This window comes from Nicotiana tomentosiformis, chromosome 9 (assembly GCF_000390325.3).
Source record: "Nicotiana tomentosiformis chromosome 9, ASM39032v3, whole genome shotgun sequence".
Taxonomy (NCBI): Eukaryota; Viridiplantae; Streptophyta; class Magnoliopsida; order Solanales; family Solanaceae; genus Nicotiana; species Nicotiana tomentosiformis.
The window spans coordinates 34063287-34088328 of NC_090820.1; the positions used below are offsets into that span (position 1 = coordinate 34063287).

At 38.7% G+C, this 25042-nt stretch overlaps 1 protein-coding gene across 2 annotated transcripts; it reads left to right on the plus strand.

Annotated features, from left to right (window-relative positions):
- Positions 1-1481: 1481 nt before the first annotated feature.
- On the plus strand, positions 1482-12887 carry LOC104101814 (bifunctional 3-dehydroquinate dehydratase/shikimate dehydrogenase, chloroplastic-like). 2 transcript variants are annotated; one of them, XM_009609339.4, is made up of 11 exons: positions 1482-1652; positions 1923-2164; positions 4518-4623; positions 5920-6138; positions 8333-8679; positions 8987-9050; positions 9195-9300; positions 9385-9522; positions 9654-9802; positions 12122-12284; positions 12386-12887. In XM_009609339.4, exons 1-11 carry the CDS (start codon positions 1644-1646, stop codon positions 12424-12426), a joined length of 1584 nt encoding a protein of 527 aa, XP_009607634.1. In that variant the 5' UTR covers positions 1482-1643; the 3' UTR covers positions 12427-12887. The 2 variants fall into 2 exon arrangements, with proteins under 2 accessions (XP_009607634.1, XP_009607633.1); XM_009609338.4 differs by having other exon boundaries at positions 1499-1652; positions 5920-6147.
- Positions 12888-25042: the final 12155 nt, after the last annotated feature.

The window sequence follows — 25042 nt, forward strand, 5'->3', positions numbered from 1 at the left end:
ATATAATCTAAATGTAGTTAGTCTTTCCATACACTGTTCCACCGCGCGTTTTGCATGCCTAAGTTATAATATGAGAATGTAAGTCACGAGTACTTTGTTTTTCGTACTATATCTTACGTTAGGTGTTACATGGGAGAGTGTAATCCCGTCATAATACGTTAGGTCCAAAAAAGTGAAAAACTTGGTCCATTGTATTAAAAGAGGCAGCCATGTTTCAACAACCACGTTTAGATTTTTCCTGGTATTAGTTATATTCATTTAACACATGTAGATACTATTACGAAATAAAAATATAGACAACGTGATTTTACAATTTTAGTTTTTCATACACTGTTTAAGCGCAGCAGTCTTCGTCCTCCCTTTTGCCCTCTTCAAGCCAAGGGCCTACCCCTAAAAAATAAGAAAAAAAGACAAAAAACATACCTCAAAGACATAACGAAACAAACCCAAGAAAAATAGACAAATAATTCATATTCAATTAATTATATCGGGAAAAACTCAAGTCCATCTTATCACCTTTAATTTTGTTTTCGTACAACTAAATTATGTCTCTGGTTAACTATTTGAATATTTACCTGAAATATGACATATCTCTACTTTATCCCAATTTCCAACAATTTTTGGGGTTATGAAAATAGTCCATTGAACTTTCTGGTTCATGAATTTTTTCGACTAGTTAAGAGATTGAACAAACTTACCAAAAATTATACTACTACTACTATAATGAAGGGACACTAATTAACTGATAAACCTCAAAATGTGAATAATGCATGAAAAGAGAAGGAAAAAGGCATAAGAACCCTTGAACTAAGGTCGAATTGTGAAATACATAAATTTATTTTCGTTTTCTTTTCTTATTCTAGCGTATTCTCTTTCTTTTATTTTTCTTTGTTCATTATCTTACGTACTTCTTTATTCATTTTTGCAATCCTTACTCAGCGGAACGTGGTAAATTGATCCTTCATCCTATTGGAGTAGTTTATAAAGATCAAATTAAATCTTTCGTTTAGTACCTTATTGGACTAGGGTGAGTATATGTTGTATGTTGGTGTTATGAATTATGATAATTATTTGGTGGTGATTTAATGATGGTTTGGTTACCCTAAATTTAAATTTTTAAATTTGGGTTTTCAGATCTAGTTATTGGCATGGCGTTCAAATATTTTTGATTGTGAGTTCAGAAGAATGCCGGAGAACTTTGGTAAAATACAGAGGTATATGATCTACTCTTTGTGTTCAATTAAATGGTCTCGGTTCTCAAATAGTAATAAACATATTTATTGTCATATATATATATATATATATATATATATATATATATATATATATATATATATATATATATATATATATATATATATAATAATCATTAAAAGGGGAAAAAGAAAAAATAGAATTGTAGTAGCCTTCATCCCTCACCAACCCCCAACAGTTATCCCCACGATATATAATCATATATAAAGCTAAAGAAAAAACACACATCACATCTACTTCATCCCTTTCTCTTTCTTTCTCTTTTCTAATTTATTTTTTAAATATAAATACTCCACTTGTATATATCTATATACCTCTGTCACTTGACTTTTTCAAGCTGGCTGCTGAGTCCACACTTACCATTTTTGTGCTCTACAAGTTGGTTGCTAATGGAGTTGGTGAGTCCTCCATTTTCCTTTAACAATTAACAACTTCCTTATTTTTGAATTTCCTTTAAAATTGGTCTTTCAAAAAAAATGGGAAAAAAAGAAAAGGGGAATAAAGAATTTGAAATTGGATTACCTTCCTTCAGTCACCTAACTTAGTTAGACTTGTACCAACCCACATTGCCTTTATACTTTTGGCGAGGAAAAAAAAAAGAACATTTTTTAATGTTTAAATTCTTTTTTTGAGATTCTTGAATTGTTGGGGTTGAGTTATTTTTTCAGGTAGTGGAATCAGGGGTGAAGAAGATGGAGGAGGGAGAGGCAACGAGGAGGAACCAAACTCTAATTTGTGCACCAATTATGGCAGACACAGTGGATCAAATGTTGAATCTAATGCAAAAGGCTAAAACTAGTGGTGCTGATCTTGTGGAAGTTCGGTTGGATAGCTTGAAAAGCTTTAATCCTCAATCAAATATTAATACTATTATCAAACAGTCCCCTTTGCCTACCCTTTTCACTTACAGGTTTTAATTCCAAATTTAAGCTCCAAAGATTGTCTCTTTATTATCTTTTTACACTAGTGAATGTGTCATATCTGAATTGGGTTGCTAAAGTTTGTTCCTTTGTGTGTGTGTGTATGTGTGTTTTAATTCTTTTGTATTTGTGATAGCTGGAAGCTGAATAGTGATGATTAAGATTCTATCTTCTTTTCTTGTTTTGCTAGGAAATCCAAAAATAATAAGGAGAATAAGCTTGACCTGTATTAATTTTAAGGATTCGGGATTTCTTACTACAAGCTGAAACAGATAAATTGAAAATGAGTGGGGGAGAGATATGTAGCATACAGTAGCAAATTTTTGATTTGCTAAGGGAGGGATAGGCTAGTGGAAAAGGCTCTCCGCCTCCAAGGCTCCAGCCATGAGGTGGAGAGTTTGAGTCACCAAGGCGACACGCAGGAAAAACCGTCCCCTCCCCATTCTGAGGAGAGATTTTTTTTTGTTTTTTTTTTGGGGGGGGGGGGGGGGATACAGTATCATGAGAAAAGGGCTCTGGAACTGAACAAGAGACTTAGCTGATTAATGCTCTGGTCCTTAATGAAATGGACTTAAGCATGACCTCTGCTTAGGTTGATAAGATTAGCCAAGTGCAGTCAACTTTTGGCCGGAAGAAATGCTATAGCTTCAAAATTTTGTATTCATAAAGAAGTGTAATACATAGGTTTAAAAGAGAAATTGACTGGTACTGGATCTCCACTGAATCTCTAGCCATTTTCAATTGCCAATTTCTACAATGAAGTTTTGTAAAATTCCATCCTCCAGTTCATTGTGAAGCCTTTTACTGTTCGAATTCATACTGAAAATGTATATGTTTTATCTGTTGCTCTGGAAGGTTACATCCCTATTTGGTAAGATGCAATCTTTGCCCCAGTGGAAGTTGAGAATTAGGGTATAAGGTTAGATAGTCGAGTGTGTTCCTTGGCCTTACCAGTAGTATTAGTATTAGTCTTATATTCTCCCTAGTCGTGGGTTTCTACTACTATTTGTTGTTTCTTTTGCTTCGATTTTCTTGTTGGAGTGTTGGTGTTACTGTTTGTTGCTACGACTTTGTTTTCATCTTTCCTTGAGCCGAGGGTCTACCGGATACAATCTCTCTACATTTTCAAGGTAAGGGTAACCCCACTTGTGGGATTATACTGAGCTTGTTGTTGTTGCTATCTTTTCCCCCAGGGCTTTGGTCTAGTGGTAAGAGCGCAACTCGTGATGTGCGGGTTTAGGTGCACGTCACGGGTTCGAACTCTGCCGCAAACAAAAGCCCGGTATTTAAGTGGATAAGGGTGGGAGAGGGGGGGCACTTAGCTTTGAACAATATGCCGCTGGGCCTTGAGGATTTCTCGGTTATCCAAAAAAAAGGTGCGATCTCTTTTCTTTCAGTTAAAAACTTGTCACCAGCTTGACTTGCAATAAATTAGAGCACAGAAGCAGTCCCCGCTTGCAAGATTTGCCTTAAAGTTAGGATGAAAGGGAATGAAAATGCTTTCCCCTGGTTGATCCCACTTCACTTTTGATTAGTACACTGTATGTTCTTCGATTTGCAGCTATAGTTTGGGTGTGAGGCAGGGGGTAAATATTAGCAAGGTAAATATCTGACATCCTGTAGATACACGCATAAGGAGCACTAAAATCTAGCTTAGACCATCCTAAAGGCAGAGGGATACGGTTGCTTGCTACTATCTAATTTGTCCCTGCACCCTGGAAGACATTAATGGCACTAGGATCTTTTCTATATAAGTTTTGACCAGTTGACTTTCTCATCACTAGCTTCTTCAGGACACCAATTGCATTAACTCAGAAAGATATTAATCTTTCTGTCTGGCTTATTATAACCTAAATGAGCCATTTTCTTTATTTATATTGATATTCTTGTTCGTCAACAACCTGCGCTTCAGTTTTATGCATGTTTTCACATGGAAATTTGTGAACCACACTTCAATAACACAAGCAGGGATAAGCATGCTTTTTGGTGCAATGCCTATTAAACAGTTTCGACCTTATAAAACTAGGACACTTCTATGTCTTCATGCAAGATATTCTGGGCTTGACTAGCTCTGAGTTCAACCTTATGATGGAATTTGTAGCAGTTGCGAACAAGTGATATTAAATATTTGTTCTTTTACAATAAAGGGCAGTACGACGCACTAAGCTCTCGCTATATGTCGGGTCGGGGGAGGGACATATAATTACAATTTACGTTTATAATTATAGCTCTACTTCCTGATTTATAGTTCTCCTCTTACTTCATTTCGAATAATGTTCTTCTCTTACTTCTAGACATTGAAAAGCGCATTTTAAAATTTTCCTACATTGCCCACGTTTCTAGGCCCACTTGGGAGGGTGGTCAGTATGCTGGTGATGAAGCAAGTCGACTGGATGCACTTCGATTAGCAATGAAGTTGGGAGCTGATTATATTGATGTTGAGCTAAAGGTATTGATTCTAAACAAAAATGGCCCTTCCCACCTTATCCTAGAAATAAAATAAAATATAAAATGATGACCTTTCCCTGAGTAGCTGCTGCTAATTGTTCTCAAATGAATTTCAGTTAAAGCATAAGAATAAGAGCCCGTTTGGCCAAGCTGCCAAAAGGTGCTTATTTTGAGAAGTGTTTTTGTTCAAAAGTGCTTTTTGGAAAAGTACTTGTGTAAAATTACAGTTTGTGTTTGGCTAATTCGTTTAAATAGTGCTTTTTGCAATCTCATTGTGTTTGGCCAATCTTTTCAAAAAGTACTTTTAAGTATCAAATTACGAAAAAGGATAGTGAAGGTTCAATTTGCATTTAGTATTATTTAAAAAAGAAAAATAAATTTAAACATTTATTATAAAAGAATTCTAAAGTAAAAATATAAACTAAAAATTTCAATCAATATAAAATATAGTTATTACAAAGCAATAACATTGACTATTTGGTATTACCTACGGTTTACATGATAATTTAAATATGTCAAAATATATAATTCAATATAAATTTAAATTCTACTCTTAGGAATAGGAGAAAGAGAATAAAAATATGTTTAAAACTAAAAAGAGAAGAAATGTATAGTAGAAATAAAAAGGAAAAGGAAGCGAAAATTATTAAAATAATGAGGGATAATTTGAAATATATATATTTATTGTAAGGATATTTTTGTCTTGAATAAATTAATTTTTTGCTTCTTCTTCTTGGAAGAAGTTAGAATTTGTAGCTTCTCCCCAAAAACAGAAAAACTGCTTCTGCTGCTGCTCAAAAGTACGTTTTCATCTTGGCCAAACACCTTAAATTTTTCAAAAAAGTACTTTTTTGACAAAAAAAAAAGTACTTTTGGCCTCCTAGAAGTTTGGCCAAACAGGCTCAAAGAATGCAAGGCCAATCAATCTGGTTACCTGAGTTCATATCTCCAGAAAGTTGACTTAAATAGAAATTTTGAAGCATCTTAATAGGTGTATTAACTTGCCAGTTTTGTATTGAGACTTTGAACGTGACTTTGTTGAAATGTATGGCCTGTGATGCTTCTTGCAGCATGAAGGAGCATTGATCAATTTTGCAAACGAAGGATCACTTCCTGTTGGTTATTCCATATAAATGTTAAATATATGATATCTACATCTTTGCTAGCTTTAGATCGACATTCTTTATAGTTTGAGTCTTCATTTCTTCTTCCTTTTTGCTTTGACGGACACTTGATCAATAAATAATAGTTGCTGCTTTCCTTATGCTTTTTGTTTCTTTTTCTCCCACTCCTTTAGGCTATTGACGAGTTCAATACTGCTCTACATGGAAATAAGTCAGCAAAATGCAAAGTTATTGTTTCTTCTCACAACTATGATAATACACCATCATCTGAGGAGCTCGGCAATCTAGTAGCAAGAATACAGGCATCTGGAGCTGACATTGTGAAGTTTGCAACAACTGCACTGGATATCACCGATGTTGCACGTGTATTCCAAATTACTGTACATTCTCAAGTAAGCGGCGTAAGTAGTATAGCAAGTTTTTCAAGCCATAACTTGCTTTCAAATTTGTTTGGTGATAAATCATGGTTTCTCCTGAGCTGGATTTGGTGCGTGATAATAATAGCTTGAATCTAGAAGCAGGTTGCCTCTTGTAGATTTGTAGTAGGCCATACACACCAATAAGTTAGGTATAGTTGGATAAACTTCTGATCGGGTATACATTAATAACCTAGATATATGTAAGGGTAATAAGAGGGACAAAGACAATGAGAATAGCTTCCAAAATTAACTGTTTTTCTTTCCCTCACCTTCTCTCTCCCCGAAAAAGGTGGGGGTTTGTTAAATCTTAATTATCTGATGATATTTCCCATTGCAAGAAGAACTCAAAGGTAGATAGTAGAATCAATATTGTTGTATGTATCAATGCCTTTGAGACATTTTCTCAAGTGAATGACATCTGATATCACTTGTCAATTAAGGGGCCTTTTGGTATGTCAAGTGATGAGGTTGTACTATATGCTTTTGGGCTGAAATAAGGTGATTTGTGGATGATAGATTATAACATCATTGGATTCTAGTGAAGGGCTGATGGATTCTTATTTGGTGAGACCCAATAGGATGGACCGCTGTAGGGATTTAATATTGTGAGACTGACACTCAACCTTGTATGTTCTATTGAATATAAAAATAATCCCTTCAGTTGGAAATAATTCTATTTAATTTTCAGAATATTCCATTAATATATTTTTGGACTAAGGAAGTTGGAAGTGGGGTATAAGAGAGGCGGATGACCATTGATTGTGGAAGATGGTCCATTTTGCAAATTAACCAGGCATGAAGGAAAAATTGAATTGGAGGAAGGAGTCACTGGATGGGGCGCTTGGTGGACGAGAAAGGGTTAAAGGAAACATTTATTCAACATCTGGAGCTTTTTTTTTGGGTGGGGTGGGGTGGGGGTGGGGGGTGGGGGAGCAGTTGGGATGGCAATAAAGCAATAGGTAAAAGGATTTATGCCTTGTCAAGAGGCTGCATTCAAGGGGTTGTTTGAGAAGTAATCCTCTAGATAAGCCACAAGGAAAAGGAGGTGCACCAAGCAGGGGCCACTAGTCCACCCTCCAATTTGGTGCAGAAAATTACAAGAACCTAGGTTCAGGTATATATGCGCACTCCAGGAACCTAACTGCCCGATAAAGATAAAAAGATATCTTTATCATTTTTTTGAAGTTCCTATATTTTGAGCCTGGATCTATAAAGATATGCACATGAAAAATAGGTTAAAATGATTATTAGTATTACACATGTGTAACTCATCATGCACCCAGTGGTGTGGCCTCATGGCCAATGAAGTGTGTACATACCTTAAAGACCAGAGTTCAAATCCCACTGGGTCACCACAAACTCTAGGTTTCTAGCCATCTTTCAGAGCCTTGCTGGACAAAGTCACTCGGTACTTGTGCTGGTGGAAGGTAGTACGTACCAGCTGGAGTAGTCGAGGTCCGTACAAGTTGGCCCGATCACCCCGTTTTTAAAAAGAAAAGAATTGTGTAACTCATCATGAAATGGACGCAATCACTGTCCAGCTTCAAGGCTTGGTTTAGCAATTCATAGTGTATGATTGGGTTAAATGACCAAATATGCAAAAGTCATCCTACTACATCATACTTTGCGATGTTTTTCATTTGAATGATATTGTGGTGGCAAGCTAGTCTTCTTTGACCCCCAAATGGATAAAGTGGGATCTAGTTCAGAACTAAAGAAGATTGAAAAGCTTAGATTTTAGATACTTGGCTGCATTTGATCTAATTTATTTCTTGAATTCCTGGAAAATCATAAATTTAGACTTTCAAACCAATTGATGGAATGCAATAACTAAAACTACAAGTTGGACCTCCTTTGTTTTTCCATATTTTGGAATATAAGAATGAAATCAGCATACATTAGTTTCTCCAATCATAAGCTGGTTGTCATCATGGTTGAAGTTCGTTTTTTTCCTGCTCCCACTATAATATTTTTCACATGCATAAATGCAGAAATGTATTTATTTGTTATTTAGGTTTTGTTATGCGTAATATATTTGTCCCCCATCTCCTTGAGCCTCTTTTTTTTTTTTTTTTTTGAGTTTGCTGCTTGACTATGAGCTTGCTTGCATTTTGAGATGCTTCTCGTGATTAAACATCAATGCATTTCTTGCACTTTGTTCAAATAGGTACCAATAATAGCCATGGTCATGGGAGAGAAGGGTTTGATGTCTCGAATACTTTGTCCAAAATTTGGTGGATACCTCACATTTGGTACTCTTGAAGTAGGAAAAGTTTCGGCTCCTGGGCAACCAACAATTGAAGATCTTTTGAGTATATACAATTTCAGACAGTTGGGACCAGATACCAGAATATTTGGCATTATCGGGAAGCCTGTTAGCCATAGCAAATCACCTTTATTGTATAATGAAGCTTTCAGATCAGTTGGGTTTAATGGTATTTATATGCCTTTGCTGGTAGATGATGTTGCAAATTTCTTTCGGACTTACTCATCTTTAGATTTTGCTGGCTTCAGGTTTGCTCTCAAAACAGAAACTGGTAGTTTATACCATTGTCTTTTAGTTTCATCAGGGTAGTCATGCCAAATTCCCCCCTTTCTCACAGCTTAGAAAGTATCATGTACATCTACATGTATATACCATATCTCATGGGGTTGAATGTACGTACTGGATTTTTCTTTTATGTTTTGCTTTCTGTTTATTTTTGTTTTTCATGGGTCATCCTTGTTGTGTTCTTCCAAATTTTTGTGTGTGTCGTCCATGCCTAATAAATATAATTCATATGCATGTTTAGAAGTAGTTATGCAACTTTATGTTGTGCAGCTGTACAATTCCTCACAAGGAAGCCATTGTCGACTGCTGCGATGAAGTTAATCCTACCGCTAAGGTATTAGTTATATCATGATTTTATAATGCTTTTCAGCTGTTGTTTTTTTATTTGTTTTGTATTTTTACAGGGATCAATATTGCAAAATATTTTGATGATTTGTTATATCACATGCAATTACTTGGTTTCTTAATTATCCTGCAGTTGATAGGGGCTGTCAATTGTGTCGTAAGGCGACCTGATGGGAAGTTGTTTGGTTGCAATACAGACTATGTGGGTGCAATCTCCGCCATTGAAGAGGCGTTGCAAGGTCAGAATCATTTTATCCACTGCAAACATCCTTTTCTGAAGTTAGAGCTTCTTAATGTTTGAGCTTTGTTATTTCGTTGTACAGGCTCACAACCTATTATGTCTGGGTCACCCTTAGCTCGTAAATTGTTTGTGGTCATTGGTGCTGGTGGCGCTGGCAAGGCACTTGCTTATGGTGCAAAGGAAAAGGGGGCTCGGGTGGTGATTGCTAACCGTACCTATGGTAGTGAAATTCCGTGTAGCTAATGACAATTGCTGAAATTCTTATTATCATTGCTTAGTCACTTTACTCTGGTATTGATTTGGAGGTTGACTATGTTACTTTGTACTGATGTGCTGTCATATTACTTGAAGAACGGGCGAGAGAACTTGCTGATGTAGTTGGAGGTCAGGCTCTGTCTCTTGACGAGCTTAGCAATTTCCATCCAGAAAATGACATGATTCTTGCAAATACCACCTCCATTGGCATGCAACCAAAGGTTGATGATACACCAATCTCTAAGGTTTGCCTCCTTGCATTAGTTTTCTTAGATTAAACAACTTGTTACTGAATCCGTGTCTTATTAGTTGAAGAGCTGCATGGTTAATATCATGCACAGTAAATGGGTAAACAAAGAGGGTTCAGTATTAAAAATACAAGCTTTATAAATTCGAATGGGACGGAGTATTTTAATTTCATTTTGTTTGGGGGGGTCGGTGAGATCCCTTTTTTTCTTGGAAACTTTTTACCTCAATTAGCTCATACCCAGCATTCGTGAATTGCTTCTCTGTATTTTTCTGTTTTCTCAGAGGGCTCAATATTGGAAATACATGCTTTACCAATTTGAATGGGAGCGGAGCTTTTGTTTTTTCTTTTGCTTGGAAAAACATTTTTCCGTCTATTACCTTCATATCCAGCATTCAACAATTACTTCTCTACATTACACTGTTTTAATATAGGATAAAGATCTAACCATAAACCTGAAGTATCTTTGTAACGAATTCTATGTTCGGTAACTATATTTATTGCTCATCTCTTTCTCACAAAAGTAGCAAAAGATATATGGGTTGTTCTTTGGTTTTGATCATAAAGAAATTATGAAGTTTGGGGAAAGTGTATATATGTTCCGGACCATAATGTGTATGTAATCCTAATTCCTATATAGATAGATATCAACCTTCTTTAAGTTAAAGAACCCAATTGTAGGGCCTTTCATAACCTTACAAACCTGTCTAGTCAACAGATGACGTCTCTAAATATATACCTTTATTGGCCTTATGGAAAAGGGTCAAAACTACCTCTATCATTTGTAAATGGTTTAAAATTACCCTCCGTCCGCCTTTTGGTCCATAAACACACATAACGTTATCTTTGGGCTTAAATTTACCCCTCCCGCTAATGGCACAATATCGAAAACACAGCCAACGCATTAAAAATGGAGCCCACATATTTTGCCGTTAGTGGGAGGGTAAATTTAAGCCCAAAGATAACATTGTGTGTGTTTATGGACCAAAAGGTGGACGGAAGGTAATTTTAAACCGTTTACCAAATGATAGGGGTAGTTTTGACCATATTCTGTTGTCCTTATGAAAAATTATATAACTTGTTGTCATGGCTCACAATCTCAAACTTCCTCCTCTATTCTTTGGTGCTTCGAGGAATGGCATGCCATGAGTGGTTTAAACGGAAGTTCTAGGCTATGTAAGGAGTATTTTGGTGATTTGTTCCATTGGAAGAATAACGGGATAAAACAGATAAGACCTGTTCTGTCAGAAAAGGAAGTGGTTGTAAGAAACCACTTCAAGATCATGGTCTGCTGCTTTCAATCTGAACTTTACTCGGTGTTAAGTGCTTCTAATGCTGCTACTGTTGAGATAGGGTGTTGTTGACGGGTTTGATATAAGATGTGGGCTGATAACTGGCATTTCAGATGCAGCAAATAATTTTATGCTTTATTTCTACAAGGCAGACAAAATGCATGCTTAAGTTTGACATTTCTGTGGGTCAGAAAGAACTAACTTCGGTCCTGAGGAAGCTGGATGCACTATTTTCAGCAGAATAGCCCATGAAATGGATAGAACATATAGCGGGGGCAGAGCATTTGTGGCTAAAAGAATAAATCTCCATGTTGCTAGGTCTTTGCAGCCAATAACATAAAGACTAGTATGCTGTTAGGCTGTTAGCCAATCTTCTTAACCAATACATGCACGCACACAAACACGCATTGTCGTCCAATCTTGATTCACAAGAAACTCTTGTCCAACTCCTTACATCTTCTACTTGTGGATAGTAAAACGTAACTCTGGGCATGAAATTAGCTGCCCGCTAGCCACTCAGGTTATATAGGTTTTGTATATAACTGCAATTTATGATTTTGAAAAGTGAAGCGGATCACATGAGAAACTATTATTGGTGTCTATTTAAAAATGAGCAAGATATCTTTCTGGAAACTTGAACTTACCATCGACAGCTATAAGGAGGATAATGTTAAACAGACGTGTACCACATTCTTGGGCATCTCAATGCCAATTAGCTTCCCATGAGATATTCTTCAATGCTGTTCTTGGTTTTACTTAATTTGTCTTCAGCAATGAACTTCAAAATGTGCCTTCTCTTTGCTAATGGAACTTTTCAGCACATTCTATACTGGGGTGTCCGATTTCTTTATGTGACCTCGTGTAGGTTTAATGTCAATTTACATCACTATTTCCTGAAACCGGTTCCTGTCATCTAAGATTCTTCTTATTATTCAAATAGACGTATATTTTTTGCTTCATGCTCCTACATGCTATTTACTGATAAAACGTTGTTTAAATTTCTATGAACTGCTTCCAAATTACAGGAAGCTTTGAGGTACTACTCACTTGTATTTGATGCTGTTTATACGCCCAAAATCACTAGACTCTTGCGCGAAGCTCAAGAGAGTGGAGTAAAAATTGTAACCGGAGTTGAAATGTTTATCGGGCAGGCATATGAACAATATGAGAGATTTACAGAGTTGCCAGGTAATTTTTATGATAAGTTCATTCCTCAACTTGTGTGGTCATGGCATAACATTGGCACTGATTATCCTTTTCTTGTGGTGATTCTTGTCTTGAAACTCCAGCTCCAAAGGAACTTTTCAAGAAAATTATGGCTGGATATTGAGAGCAAGCCCTTTACAACGCAGCCTGCTAATTACTTTTCCTCTTAAATTCTACATAGTTGTGTGATAGCAATGGTCTTAGATTCCTCTGTCCTACCATATGTGCTTCGGAAGAATTAATTCGTTCCAGGTAAATCGTGTTTTCCACCAAAACAAATTCTTGAGGATGTTCAGAAAAAGCAGTCAGACATACCAGTGGACAATCGCCATCATTCTGGCTTATATTAGACTCTTGTAGCACTTCATTCTTTGACAACTATGGTTCTTTGGGAAGTAATTTCTTTTGTACCTCTAATTCTGGTTTCATTGAACACATATTCCAGTGTTTCATCATTGTAACCCCATACTGGGAATTCCTCTTGATTATCATTATTATTAAATCTTGTCACATTATTGCATCACACCAAAACAGTTTTTTTACTTGAGTTCATTGTCTTGGGAATACAACATTGAGTTATTTTGACTTTTGAGTAGCAAGCATGGTCTACTGCATGTTTGACATTTAGCCAATCCAGGTCTGCATGCCGGTCCCACTTTTTCGGGGCTGCCATGTTTTAAGGGTGATTTGCAACAAGTGTTGGCCCTCGGTTGCCTCATGGGCAACACTTTTGACCTTAAAAGTTTGCCCATGAGGCAAGCGGGGGTCAAAAAATCAAGACCATCCGTTTTCAAGGTCACTGGGTGTAATTTTTAGATGTTTTAATGTTGGTGTGATTCTGGGTAACATGGCACACATGCTTATTGTAATGTGTTTTGCATGTGACACAATGACAATAGAATTAATTTTGCTAAGTATTTTAGCACACTAATTTTTAAGGCTTAGCTTAGCTATTATATGATTTGTTTGTAAGAAATTGAAAGGCTAAGTCTCTCCAATCAAGAGAATAAAGTTACTTGCTGCTTAAACATTAGAATATTATAAGTACAGGTAGTAGAATAATTGGCAGTAGTCTTTCCTACATGTGTACTATAATTCAAAAATTTATTCATAGCTGGTCGTATTTGTATCTGTTCATGTAAACCCTGTGATAGGTGTAATCTTGAAATCTTATTGCTTGAAATATTAAAGAAAACACAAAAATGGAAAAGAGCAACAACTTTGTCATGTTCATTTTAACAATATGAAAAATAATAATTGTCAAATATTTAATACTAAAACAATTTCAATATCATAGCATGAGTTGTAATCGAGGGAAAAAAAATAAAAGCCAATCTTGTCTTGCCTAGTATTCTCCTGTAGTTAAATAATAAAACATAATGTATCACTTGCAGGCAAATTGTTATCTGATATGTGAATGATAAAATTTGCTTTTGGTTACTTTACTCTTTTAAATTGATGTATAACATATGAAAGCAAGTAGATGGTTTTTGATAAGTTTATTTACTTGTACCCTACAACAAGTAGTCTTGTACACTTCCCTGATCTATTAAAGCTTTAGCCAATTAATGATTGATTTTGGCCAGATAGGCAATATATTCTTGAGTATCAAACTTATTTTCAATCTCTAAAGTCTTTGGACACACAAATATCTTAAATTAGTTTGGAGGACTCACTCCAAAATATCTTTATATTCCAATGTGTATTATACCATAGAATGACAAGTTGATTATTTAGCTCATGACACTATTACTTTCAAGAAATGGTAAACTTATCCACCACAAAGTAGTAGCATGAGAATACAAGGTTCTTTGCAAAGAAAAGCCATTTATTGATGGCTTAAAACCACCCTAAGCTAGTATATGTTTGCATATTTAATGCTTAAATTATACATTGTTCATGTTACCCCCTGGACTATAGCTTTCAAGAATTAAACTCCTAATTCAATACGTAGTTTTTATATGTGTGCGTGTTTACTCTCCTAAAACACTTTTAAAAGTGCCAAGTGGCACCACATGTGTCATTTAATTCTTTTTAGATTTCATTTGAATTAATAGTTGGTTTAATTAAAATCTTAATTTAAATTAAATCGGTAAACCTAAATGTTTACCCGAAAAACGGATAGAGTTGAATTTATACGTAGTTCTAAAGATACGTGATATAATTTGCCACAAATCGGGAAAATAAGTAGAAATATGTCGAATATTGACTGTAAGAAAAGGAATGAAAAATAAACCAAATTGTGTAGAGAATGGTTTATAAACAAGCAAGATGAATCAATGTCCAAAGTCCAAAAAAAGATAACCTCTGCTATATTTCTGTGTAAAATCAATAATCTTTGAGATGTGAGAATGTATTGATGTCTTAATGTTCAATGTCCTCCATTTACAGAAATGATAACCACTATTCATATAGTGAAAGAATCGTACTTTGGATATAATTAAAAATACATAGTGGGGATCACATGATAGATTAATCAATTAGTTTTTCTTTGATTTCTGCCGAGATTCTCTCCCTTAGTGTGGCTATAACAACTTTGTTGTCTCTTAGCTCGATCTTAGTCGGTCTTGGTAGTGGTCGGTATCTGGATCTCGAGCTCGATATTAACTCCACTTTATATTATAGCTCGATATTAACCCAAGCTCGATATTGACTCGAGCTCGATACTGACTCGAGCCCGGTATTGATCGATCTGGGTCTTGAGCTCGATAACCCGGCTTCTCATCGTATCTCGATATTATAATAACAACATTCGGTCCATTATGTTTCAATCTTGGCTAATTATACGAAGGGCAAACTCGGTTTTGACCGTATATAGATAGTCCCCTCGTTTCTCAGAAAGAATGTGGCGAGAAACGATATGATTTTTCAACTTCTGACTAGATATACACTGACGTCTGCATCGAGCCCGATTATGACGTATGTGACAAATATCCCATCGGTCCAGTTACCAAGACATTAAATGTTTGTCAGTTATTGGTCGGCCACTACTGGTTCTGAACCGTCATTATCAGGCCTATAAATATTCAAACTTTTATTCACATCCAAACTTTTTACTCAAAAGTTTTTCCTCTACTCTTGTATCTTCTTCAAAAATTCTTTTGCTACATATACTTTACATAACAAACAAACCCAATTCTCTTTTTCGTTATTCATTAATGGCGAAAACCTCCAAAACGGTGCTGTAGAAAGAGGTCGCTTCTTCATCGCGGCCTACCGGCGGCGAGGATGCGATGGAGCCCTGCCCCGAGGAGTTCGTTCTCGTAGGGTGCTCGACTGTCATTGATTTCAAAGTTGAAAAACCCTCTTCGGTACCGGGCCGATGTGAGCCGGTCTCAAGGTACCAGTGTTCAATCACCGAGAATATTCTCGAAAAGATAAAAAGGGAATGCAACCGGTGAAGAGAACTCACAAACCCAAGGGGGGCTCCGATATCATACCTTTGGACTCGATACGCCGATTAAGGGACGAGCCCGAAGAAGAAGAAGAGGAGTTAGCCTGTGTACGGGCAAATGTTGTGATACAACAATCCTCTGAATCAACAGAGGTTAACAAGGGAGTTCTGGCCGTGATTCCCGAACAAGGGAAAGCCGAGAATATTCGATCTTGAGCTGAGATGGTCGAGGGAGAGACTGAGGGTAGGACATCTCGGGCAGAAGATATCTCGAGAGACGAGCTCGGGATAGTTGATATTACTGGATCCCCTCAGATATCGGATGCTATGATCCGTGAGGCCAGCATGTTGGAAGGTCGATCCTACTAGGGCATTTAGGAGCCGACCGATATCCACGATTTTCTGGATGGGATCGAGTCAGCTGCCTCGGAGGAGGTTATCGGGTTTGATAGATTACCGATACCAAAGAAAGCGTCATGGTCGGGCACTGGCGGGTCTTCATCGGTTCTAAAAATAGTGGACCGATTCCCGGCCCCGAGTGTTGATCCCGATCGTAGGCGGAGGGTAGTGCTCTCCGTCCCGAAAAATACCTGTTACCTTCAGTCCTTGATGACCATAGAGGATCAATCAGTGATGAATGCGGTAGGACCCGCCTGCCTTTTCAACGAGGCCCAGCATGCTCTGAATTGGGTAACTTTGATGGCATCTTTGTTGTTTCTCTTATATTTAGATATGTAGTTAATTCTAACATTTTTCCTATGCTTGTAGGATTTGGTGCTGCATCACGATGCCTTCCTCCGAATCCGAGAGGAGCACGAGGCTGAGGTTCGGAACCTCACTGAGAAGAGTGACTCTTACAAGCTTCTTAGTGAGAAACTTCGAACAGATTTGACAGCAACTTGGGAAGAGCACGAGGAGATGGCTGAGCAGGTATTTCCGAATTTTCCATGATAGTGAAGATGAATTGGAGATAACCACTAACGATCTTATTCTGCAGGTTCGGCAGAGGATCGAGCATATTGGATGGCTCAACTCACAGGTAGATGGGCTACTGGCCAAGGCGGAAGAATTTAAAAAGAATATGAATATCCTTGCCTCGAAAAAGGAAGTCGTTCAAGCTCAGTTGGAGTTGTCCGAGGCCCAACTTTGATCTGCGAAAGAAAATGCCTCGGGGCTAATTGAGAGGATGAAGGAGCTTCAACATCGGTTAGATTTGGCTATTTCTGATAAAGCAAACTTGGCTGACAAACTTGAAGTGGCCAGATCTGAGGTGATCTAGGCCAATAAAAGAGCTGATGCTAAAGTGGCCCAGTTCGGGATCGATGTTGAGGTCAATCAAGCCAAAGCCAAGAGCATGGTCGAGAACGTTAAATGGCAATCTCTGAGAGAAGCTCTCGAGGAGGTCAGTGCTCAGGGCTTCGATGTTGGGGCCGAGATTGAAATTGCCAAGGCGGAGGAAAACAAGGCTCAAAGGCTGGCCTTCCCTGAGGAAGACTCCGATAGCTCGAGCGAATCTGAAGGTAGGGAAGATGCTGAGGACGCGGCCTCCGATGAAGACCAAGCCATTTAGGATCTTAGGTAGTTGCTATTTTTTCTTTTAAGGCTGCTTTCGGCCTTTGTAAAGAACTTCATTCGGGCCGAGTTGCCTTTGTAAAAGATTTGTACATAAAACATTTTCCCTTTTATGGCTTCCGAATATTTTGCCTTTTTGTTAATTCATACAAAGGTCAAAAGTGCCTTAGCATTGAATAATTATTAGAAGGTCCAAGATTGAGATAGTTAAGTCCGGTAGTAAGTACTGCACTTGACCGTTTCTTATAGGCAGTCCCCGAGTGAATGTCTGAATTCGAACTGAGGTTGCCCCTAGGCTCGATAAATAGATGTCAAATGAAATGATTTGCTCAAACTTGAAATAGAGTAGCCTTTTAAAGCTTGATAATTAGTCCCTGATTTGGGGCAATAGTTTGAACTCGAATCAATATGGCTCTTGGGCTTAATGGTCGAGTGAGAATGATTTTTCCAACTCGAATTGAAAAACAGCCCTTAGGCTTTATGGTCGAGTGAGTGTTCACTTCGAACTCGAAGTAAGAGCAGCCCTTAGGCTTAATGGTCGAGTGAGTGTTTGCTCGAACTCGAACTAATGTAGCCCTTAGGCTTAATGGTCGAGTGAGTGTTTGCTCGAACTCGAATTAATGTAGCCCTTAGGATTTATGGTCGAGTGAGTTCTCGAACTCGAACTAATGTAGCCCTTAGGCTTAATTGTCGAGTGAGTATTTTCTTGAACTCGAACTAATGTAGCCCTTAGGCCTAATGGTCGAGTGAGTGTTTTCTCAAACTCGAACTAATGTAGCCCTTAGGCTTAATGGTCGAGTGAATGTTTTCTCGAACTCGAACTAATGTAGCCCTTAGGCTTAATGATTGAGTAAGTGTTTGCTCGAACGCGATCTAATGTAGCCCTTAGGCTTAATGGTCTAGTGAGTGTTTGCTTGAACTCGAATTAATGTAGCCCTTAGGCTTAATGGTCGAGTGAGTATTTGCTCGAACTCGAACTAATGTAGCCCTTAGGCTTAATGGTTGAGTGAGTGTTTGCTCGAACTCGAACTAATGTAACCCTTAGGCTTAATGGTCGAGTGAGTATTTGCTCGAACTCAAAGTAAGAATAGCCCTTAGGCTTATGTAGATCTTGATCTCGTTGATTTTTCGGTTGGCAGTCCCCGATTTATGGGGTAATTTTTCAAACTCCGGTCATGGTCGGCCCTTAAGCCTGTTTGCATAATAGATCACGAAATAGAAGAATCTTTCTGAGATATGAGATATCGGTAAAGAAGAAATTTCTCTTTATAAGTCATTATACATGTGTTCATGTTTTATGCCAGGGCTCGAGCAAACTACACGGGCATGGTTTATTTTGACCATTTTGCCCTTATAATTTTCCCTATCGAAGCCCTGTTGCTATGAAGTAACTTTATTGCATCGAACTTGATAATCGAACTTGATATATTTGAGGGTAATGTCCCCCAGTATTCGAAGTTGATTGTAAAGAGGCCTCGGATACTGTTGAATTGTTCTAAGTTAGCACGATCAATGGTTGCCTCATTAAAAACCTTGCCGAAAAACCCATTAGGGACAAAATCGGTCTAAGGAAAAAAGAGTGCAACGCGTGCTTTCAGACCTAAAGGCTTTGAGTTGAATAATCCATCCCTGTTTCTGGTCGAATATCTGCAAGGGTTAATTTTCGAAATACAAATGCACATGGGAGGGTCGTACCTTAGCAGTAGTATCATTTTAGGTGCGACACATTCCAATTGCTTGGTAGTTGTATGCCGTTTATCACTCCGAATTTGTAGGATCCTTTTCCGACAATTTTGAGAAACTGATATGGCCCTTCCCAGTTCGGACCCAGTTTCCCTTCATTCGGATTTCGGGTATTGAGGATGACTTTCTTTAGTACCAAGTCCCCGATTTTGAAATGTCAAATATTGGTTCTTCGATTGTAGTATCTTTCGATCCAATATTTTTGGGCGACCAAACGGACGAGAGCGGTTTCTCATTTTTGTCCAATAATTCTAGGCTCGTGTTCATGGTCTCGTTATTCGACTCCTTTGTAGCATATCGAAACCTGATGCTAGGTTCTACGACCTCAACCGGGATCAAAGCTTCAGCGCCATAGACCAATGAGAATGGCATTGCTCTGGTACTGGATTTCGATGTTGTGCGATATGCCCATAGGACCTCGGGTAGTATTTCTCTCCATTTTCCTTTGGCGTCGCTCAATCTCTTCTTAAGATTTTGGATGATAGTTTTGTTGGTCGATTCGGCTTGTTCGTTCCCGCTGGGATGGTATGGTATTTATAGGATCCTTTTGATCTTATGATCCTCGAGAAATTTAGTTACTTTACTGCTAATGAATTATTTTTCATTATCACATACAATCTCGGCTAGCACCCCGAATCGACATATGATGTGGTCCCAAATGAAGTCTATCACTTCTTTTTCTCTGACTTTCTCGAAAGCATGTGCTTCAACCCATTTAGAGAAATAATCAGTCATAAAAAAATAAACTAAGCTTTATCTGGGGCCGATGGGAGGGAGCCGACGATGTCCATTCCCCATTTCATGAAAGGCCATGGAGATAGGACCGAGTGAAGCAGCTCCCCGGGTTGATGAATCATGGGCGCATGTCTTTGGCATTTGTCGCATTTTTGAACGAACTCCCTTGCATCTTTGCCCATTTCGGTCCAATAATACCCTGCTCTAATTGCTTTGTGGACCAACAAATCAGCACCGAAATAGTTTCCACAAGTGCCTTCGTGATTTTCCCGTAGGATGTAATCGGTATCTCCTGGTCCCAAACATATTGCCAACGATCCATGGAACGTCCTTCTATATAGCGTTCCGTCATCGGACGGGGTGAACTGTGCTGCCTTTATGCGCAAAGCTCTCGATTCCTTTGGATCTGATGGAAGCTTCCCATTCTTGAAGTACTCTATATATTTGTTTCTCCAATCTCAGGTTAGACTTTTGGAGTTTATCTCTGCGTGACCTTCTTCAACCACCAATCTTATGAGTTGTACGACAGTCCCCGAGTTGAGTTTGTCATCTTCGACCGATGAACCTAAGTTCGCAAGAGCGTCGGCCTCGCTGTTCTGTTCTCGTGGTACATGTTGCAATATACATTCTTTAAATTGATGTAGAGTCACCTGTAATTTGTCCAAGTACCTTTGCATTCGATTTTCTCAGACTTCAAAAGTTCCGTTAACTTGGTTTACCACGAGGAGAGAATCACACTTAGCTTCTACAATCTCTGCTCCCAAGCTCCTAGCTAGTTCGAGACCTGCAATCATGGCCTCATACTCGGCCTCATTGTTAGTCAATTTTGTAGTTCTGATAGACTGTCTAACTACATTACTTTTGGGTGATTTTAGTACAATTCCTAATCCGGACCTCTTCGCGTTCGAGGCACCGTCCGTGAAAAGGGTCCAGACTCCCGAAGAGGTACCCAATTTTATCAGTAGCTCTTTTTCAATCTCGGGTATGAGGGCCGGTGAAAAGTCAGCCACGAAATCTGCCAATATTTGAGATTTGATAGCGGTTCAGGGTCGATACTCGATATCGTATCCACCAATTTCTATGGCCCATTTGGCCAATCGACCCGAAAGCTCGGGTTTGTGCAAAATGTTTTGAAGAGGATAAGTTGTTACAACATGTATCAGATGACATTGGAAATATGGTTTTAGTTTCCTAGAGGCGCTTATTAAAGCGAGCACTAATTTTTCTAAGTGGGGATATCTAGTCTCGGCCTCGCCTAAGGTACGACTGACATAGTAAATAGGGAATTGCGTACCTCGTTCTATTCAAACCAGGACTCCACTTACTGCTATCTCCGAGACAGCTAAGTACAAGTAAAGTTGTTCGTCCACTTTCGGGGTATAAAGCAGAGGCGGGCTCGATAAATACCGCTTTAGTTCTTCCAAAGCCTGTTGGCATTCCAAAGTCCATGCAAAGTTACTTTTCTTCTTAAGCAGTGAGAAAAATCGGTGGCTCCTATATGATGATCTCGAAATGAATCGTCCCAGGGTGGCTATCCTCCCCGTTAATCTTTGCACGGCCTTCACATTATCTACTACCGTGATGTCCTCGATAGCTTTAATTTTATTGGGGTTGATCTCGATTCCTCGGTTGGACACCATGAAACCAAGAAACTTGCCCGAGCCAACCCCGAATGCATATTTTTCGGGGTTGAGTTTCATATTGTACTCCCTCAGTATGTCGAAAGTTTCCTGCAAGTGCTTTAAATGGTCCTCTGCTCGCAGGGACTTAACTAACATGTCATCAATATAAACTTCCATTGATTTTCCTATTTGCTTTTCGAATATTCGGTTTACTAGGCGTTGATAAGTTGCATCAGCATTTTTTAGATATAATGGCATCACGTTATAACGGTAGGTACCGTACTTAGTGATAAACGAGGTCTTTTCCTGATCCTCCGGGTCCATCTGTATCTGGTTGTACCCGGAGTAGGTGTCGAGAAAACTGAGAGTCTCGTGGCCGGCCGTGGCATCGATCATACGATCGATATTAGGCAAAGGAAAAGGATCCTTGGGGCATGCTTTATTCAGGTCTTTATAATCTATACGCATTCTAAGTTTGTTTCCCTTATTAGGGACTATTACCACATTAGCTAGCCATTCGGGATATTTTACTTCTCGAATGGATCCTATTTTAAGAAGTTTGGTTACCTCGTCCTTGATGAAGGCATGCTTGACCTCAGACTGGGGCCTTCTTTTTTACTTGACCGGATGGAATTTTGGGTCCAAGCTCAGTTTATGAGTGGTTATTTCCGGTGGGATTCCTGTCATGTCAAGGTGGGACCAAGCAAAACAATTCATGTAGCTATAAGAAATTGATTAAGCTTTTTCCTGAGCTTAGGATCTAACCCCGTGCCCAGGTATACCTTTCGCTCGGGCAAATGTTCGATTAGCGTTATCTGCTCCAGCTCCTCAATCATTGATTTGGTAGCGTCAGAATCATCGGGGACCATGAAAGATCTAGGGATCCTACAATCATCATCTTCACCAATTTCCTATTTCTCGAGTTGGGTCGAGACTGACGTTTGTGATTGCTATTTGGTGTCATGTTTTTCCTTCGAATCTTATCCCTTTGTCGATGATAATGATAATATCGGAATCCCTTTGTCGACGACAAACTTTTTTTTTGCGGCCGGTTGCTCCCCGTAGAACGTTTTGATTCCCTCCGATGTTGGGAATTTCAGAACATGGTGAGGGGTCGATGGCACTGCTCTCATGTTGTGGATCTATGGCCTCCCGAACAGGGCGTTATATCTCATATCGCCCTCGATTACATGGAACTACATTTCCTGGATGGTCCTGGTCATGTTTACTAGCAAGATTATCTCGCCCTTAGTAGTTTCACATGCCATATTAAATATGTTTAGTACCAGGGTAGTGGGTACGACCTGGTCCTGTAGACCGAGTTGCTCTACGACCCTTGATCGAATGATGTTGGCCGAACTACCTAGATCAATTAACACACGTTTAACTTGAGTTTTATTCATAAGTACAGATATTACCAGTGCATTATTATGGGATTGCATAATTCTTTCTGCGTCTTCGTCACTAAAGGACAAGGTTCCTTTAGGCATGTAATCCGAAGTCCGAAATCGCTTTTCTCTTACAATAGACATCTTAGTGCGTTTAAGCACCGGTCCCTAGGGGACGTCTATCTCTCCAATGATCATGTGGATGATGTGTTGTGGCTCTTCTTGTTCGTTTTGTCTATTGAAATCTCTGTTTTTCAAATGGTTTTTGGCCCGGTCACTTAAAAATTCTCGAAGTTGCCCTTCATTGAATAAACGGGCTACCTCTTCTCTCAATTGCCTGCAGTCTTCGGTTCTGTGGCCATGGGTGCCATGATATTTGCATATTTGATTGGGATTCCTCTGGGCTGGATCGGACTGCAGAGGTCGAGGCTGGAAAAGTAGGGATTTTGATCGTTTATTTGCTCTCTTTTACTTACGTTTTAGCTCAAAAATGCTTAAAGGTATTCCCGAAAACTAATGAAATGTGCTTTTGTACAGGAACATTGGGAAATGAGCCAAAGAAGTCAAAACTAACTCATAAAGGAGTCAAAAGTAGACAAGGACCAAAACAAGGCAAAAGGCCCACAGTGCGGCCGCAAAACAAAGAAAGAGCCATGTCAGTTTTCCTTCAGTGTATGCGAACCGCAAAATATTATGCGGCCGCAGAAGAGGAGATTCAGAGAGCTGGTTTTGGGCAACATGAAGGAGTGCGGACCGCACCATAATTGTGCGGCCGCACTCAATATTATACGGCCCGCATAAGTCAAAGATCAGAGAGATGGGATTTTAAGTTCAAGAAGAAATGTGGACCACACCATTTTTGTGCGGCAGCATAATCAAGAGCACGACCACACTTATTTTTATGCGGTCCGCAGAAGTCTCACACAACCAGAGCTTAAGATCAAAGAGTGCAGACCGCACTATAATTGTGCGGCCTCAGAACCAAGAGTGCGACCGCACTCACAAATGTGTGGTCCGCAGTAGTTGAAGGAGTGCAGCCGCAATCTAGAATTATGCGGCCGCAGAACTGGAACTTGTCAAGCCAAGTCTCGTTGTGCAGACTGCACATATAATTATGTGGCCGCATAACCTCCGCAGGGGCATTTTTGTAAGATATTTTCAGCTTAGTATAAGTAGAACTTTTTGTCATTTTTAGGGTAAGTTTTGTTTTGGGAGAGCACCTGAGCCATTTTCCTTTACTATTTTGAGTAATATTGTACTAGATTAGCTTCTAAACATTAGATTTTCTTATCCTAATCAATTATTATGCATTCTATCTTAATTTCTTCTTGTATTTTTTTATTTTTTATGAGTAGCTAAATTTCTAACTAGGGTTGTGGTCCAACCCTAGTGTGTGTACTTAATGGGTTTTTGATTTAGGACTTGTTTGTGATTGGGTTAGTGATATTTAGCCTAGTTCTTGCTTGAATTCAAGAATTAATGGTTGCAAACATTGATTCATACCTAATTGACTTAGTCTCTACTTGAGAAAGAGAGACTAAGTCTAGGAAAACTTGGCTAACAAGAAACTGGGGTGAACTCAAGAAATTGATAGCCCCAATTAAAGGGTTGAATCTAGAGATAGTAAGAGCCGACTTGAGCAGTTATCACTTGTTCTGTGCAATACCCATTTGGACTTGAGAAAGTCAAATTGGGCAAAAACACTCAAACTACCGAGAGGTATAGAGTGGGTAATTGCATGTGATTGCTATATTACAACCCTGACCAATCAGGCTTGTCCTAGAGTTTTCAACCCATTAGGTAATCACTTAGGTGGAAGTCACGACCCTAGATCTTTTATCATTTGGAAAACAACCAAAACCAAAAATATTGTCTTCTAGTTTTATAATTACAATCAATAGTCTAAAGTAGAAGTAGAAACAACAAACAAGAATGTGGAAGTGTAATCTAAGGCATATTGTACAATTACACTAAATATATACCTAATCCCAATTCTAACTCCCTGAGGATTCGACCCCGACCTGCGTTGGGTTTTATTATTGATTCGACCGCCTCACTACCTATATTTGTGGTGTGAGTTTGGGCGACATCAATTTTTAGCGCTGTTGCGGGTGAAAATTATGCGATCCACAGTCAAAATTGTGTGGTCCGCACTGTTAAATGATCAGAGACCCAGTAGTCTGAACCTGGGGCTATGCGGCCGCACTAAAAAATGTGCGGTCCGCACTCACTTTTGTGCGGTTCGTACTGCCTCTTCTGTTTTTTCATAACTGACCTGCAACTATC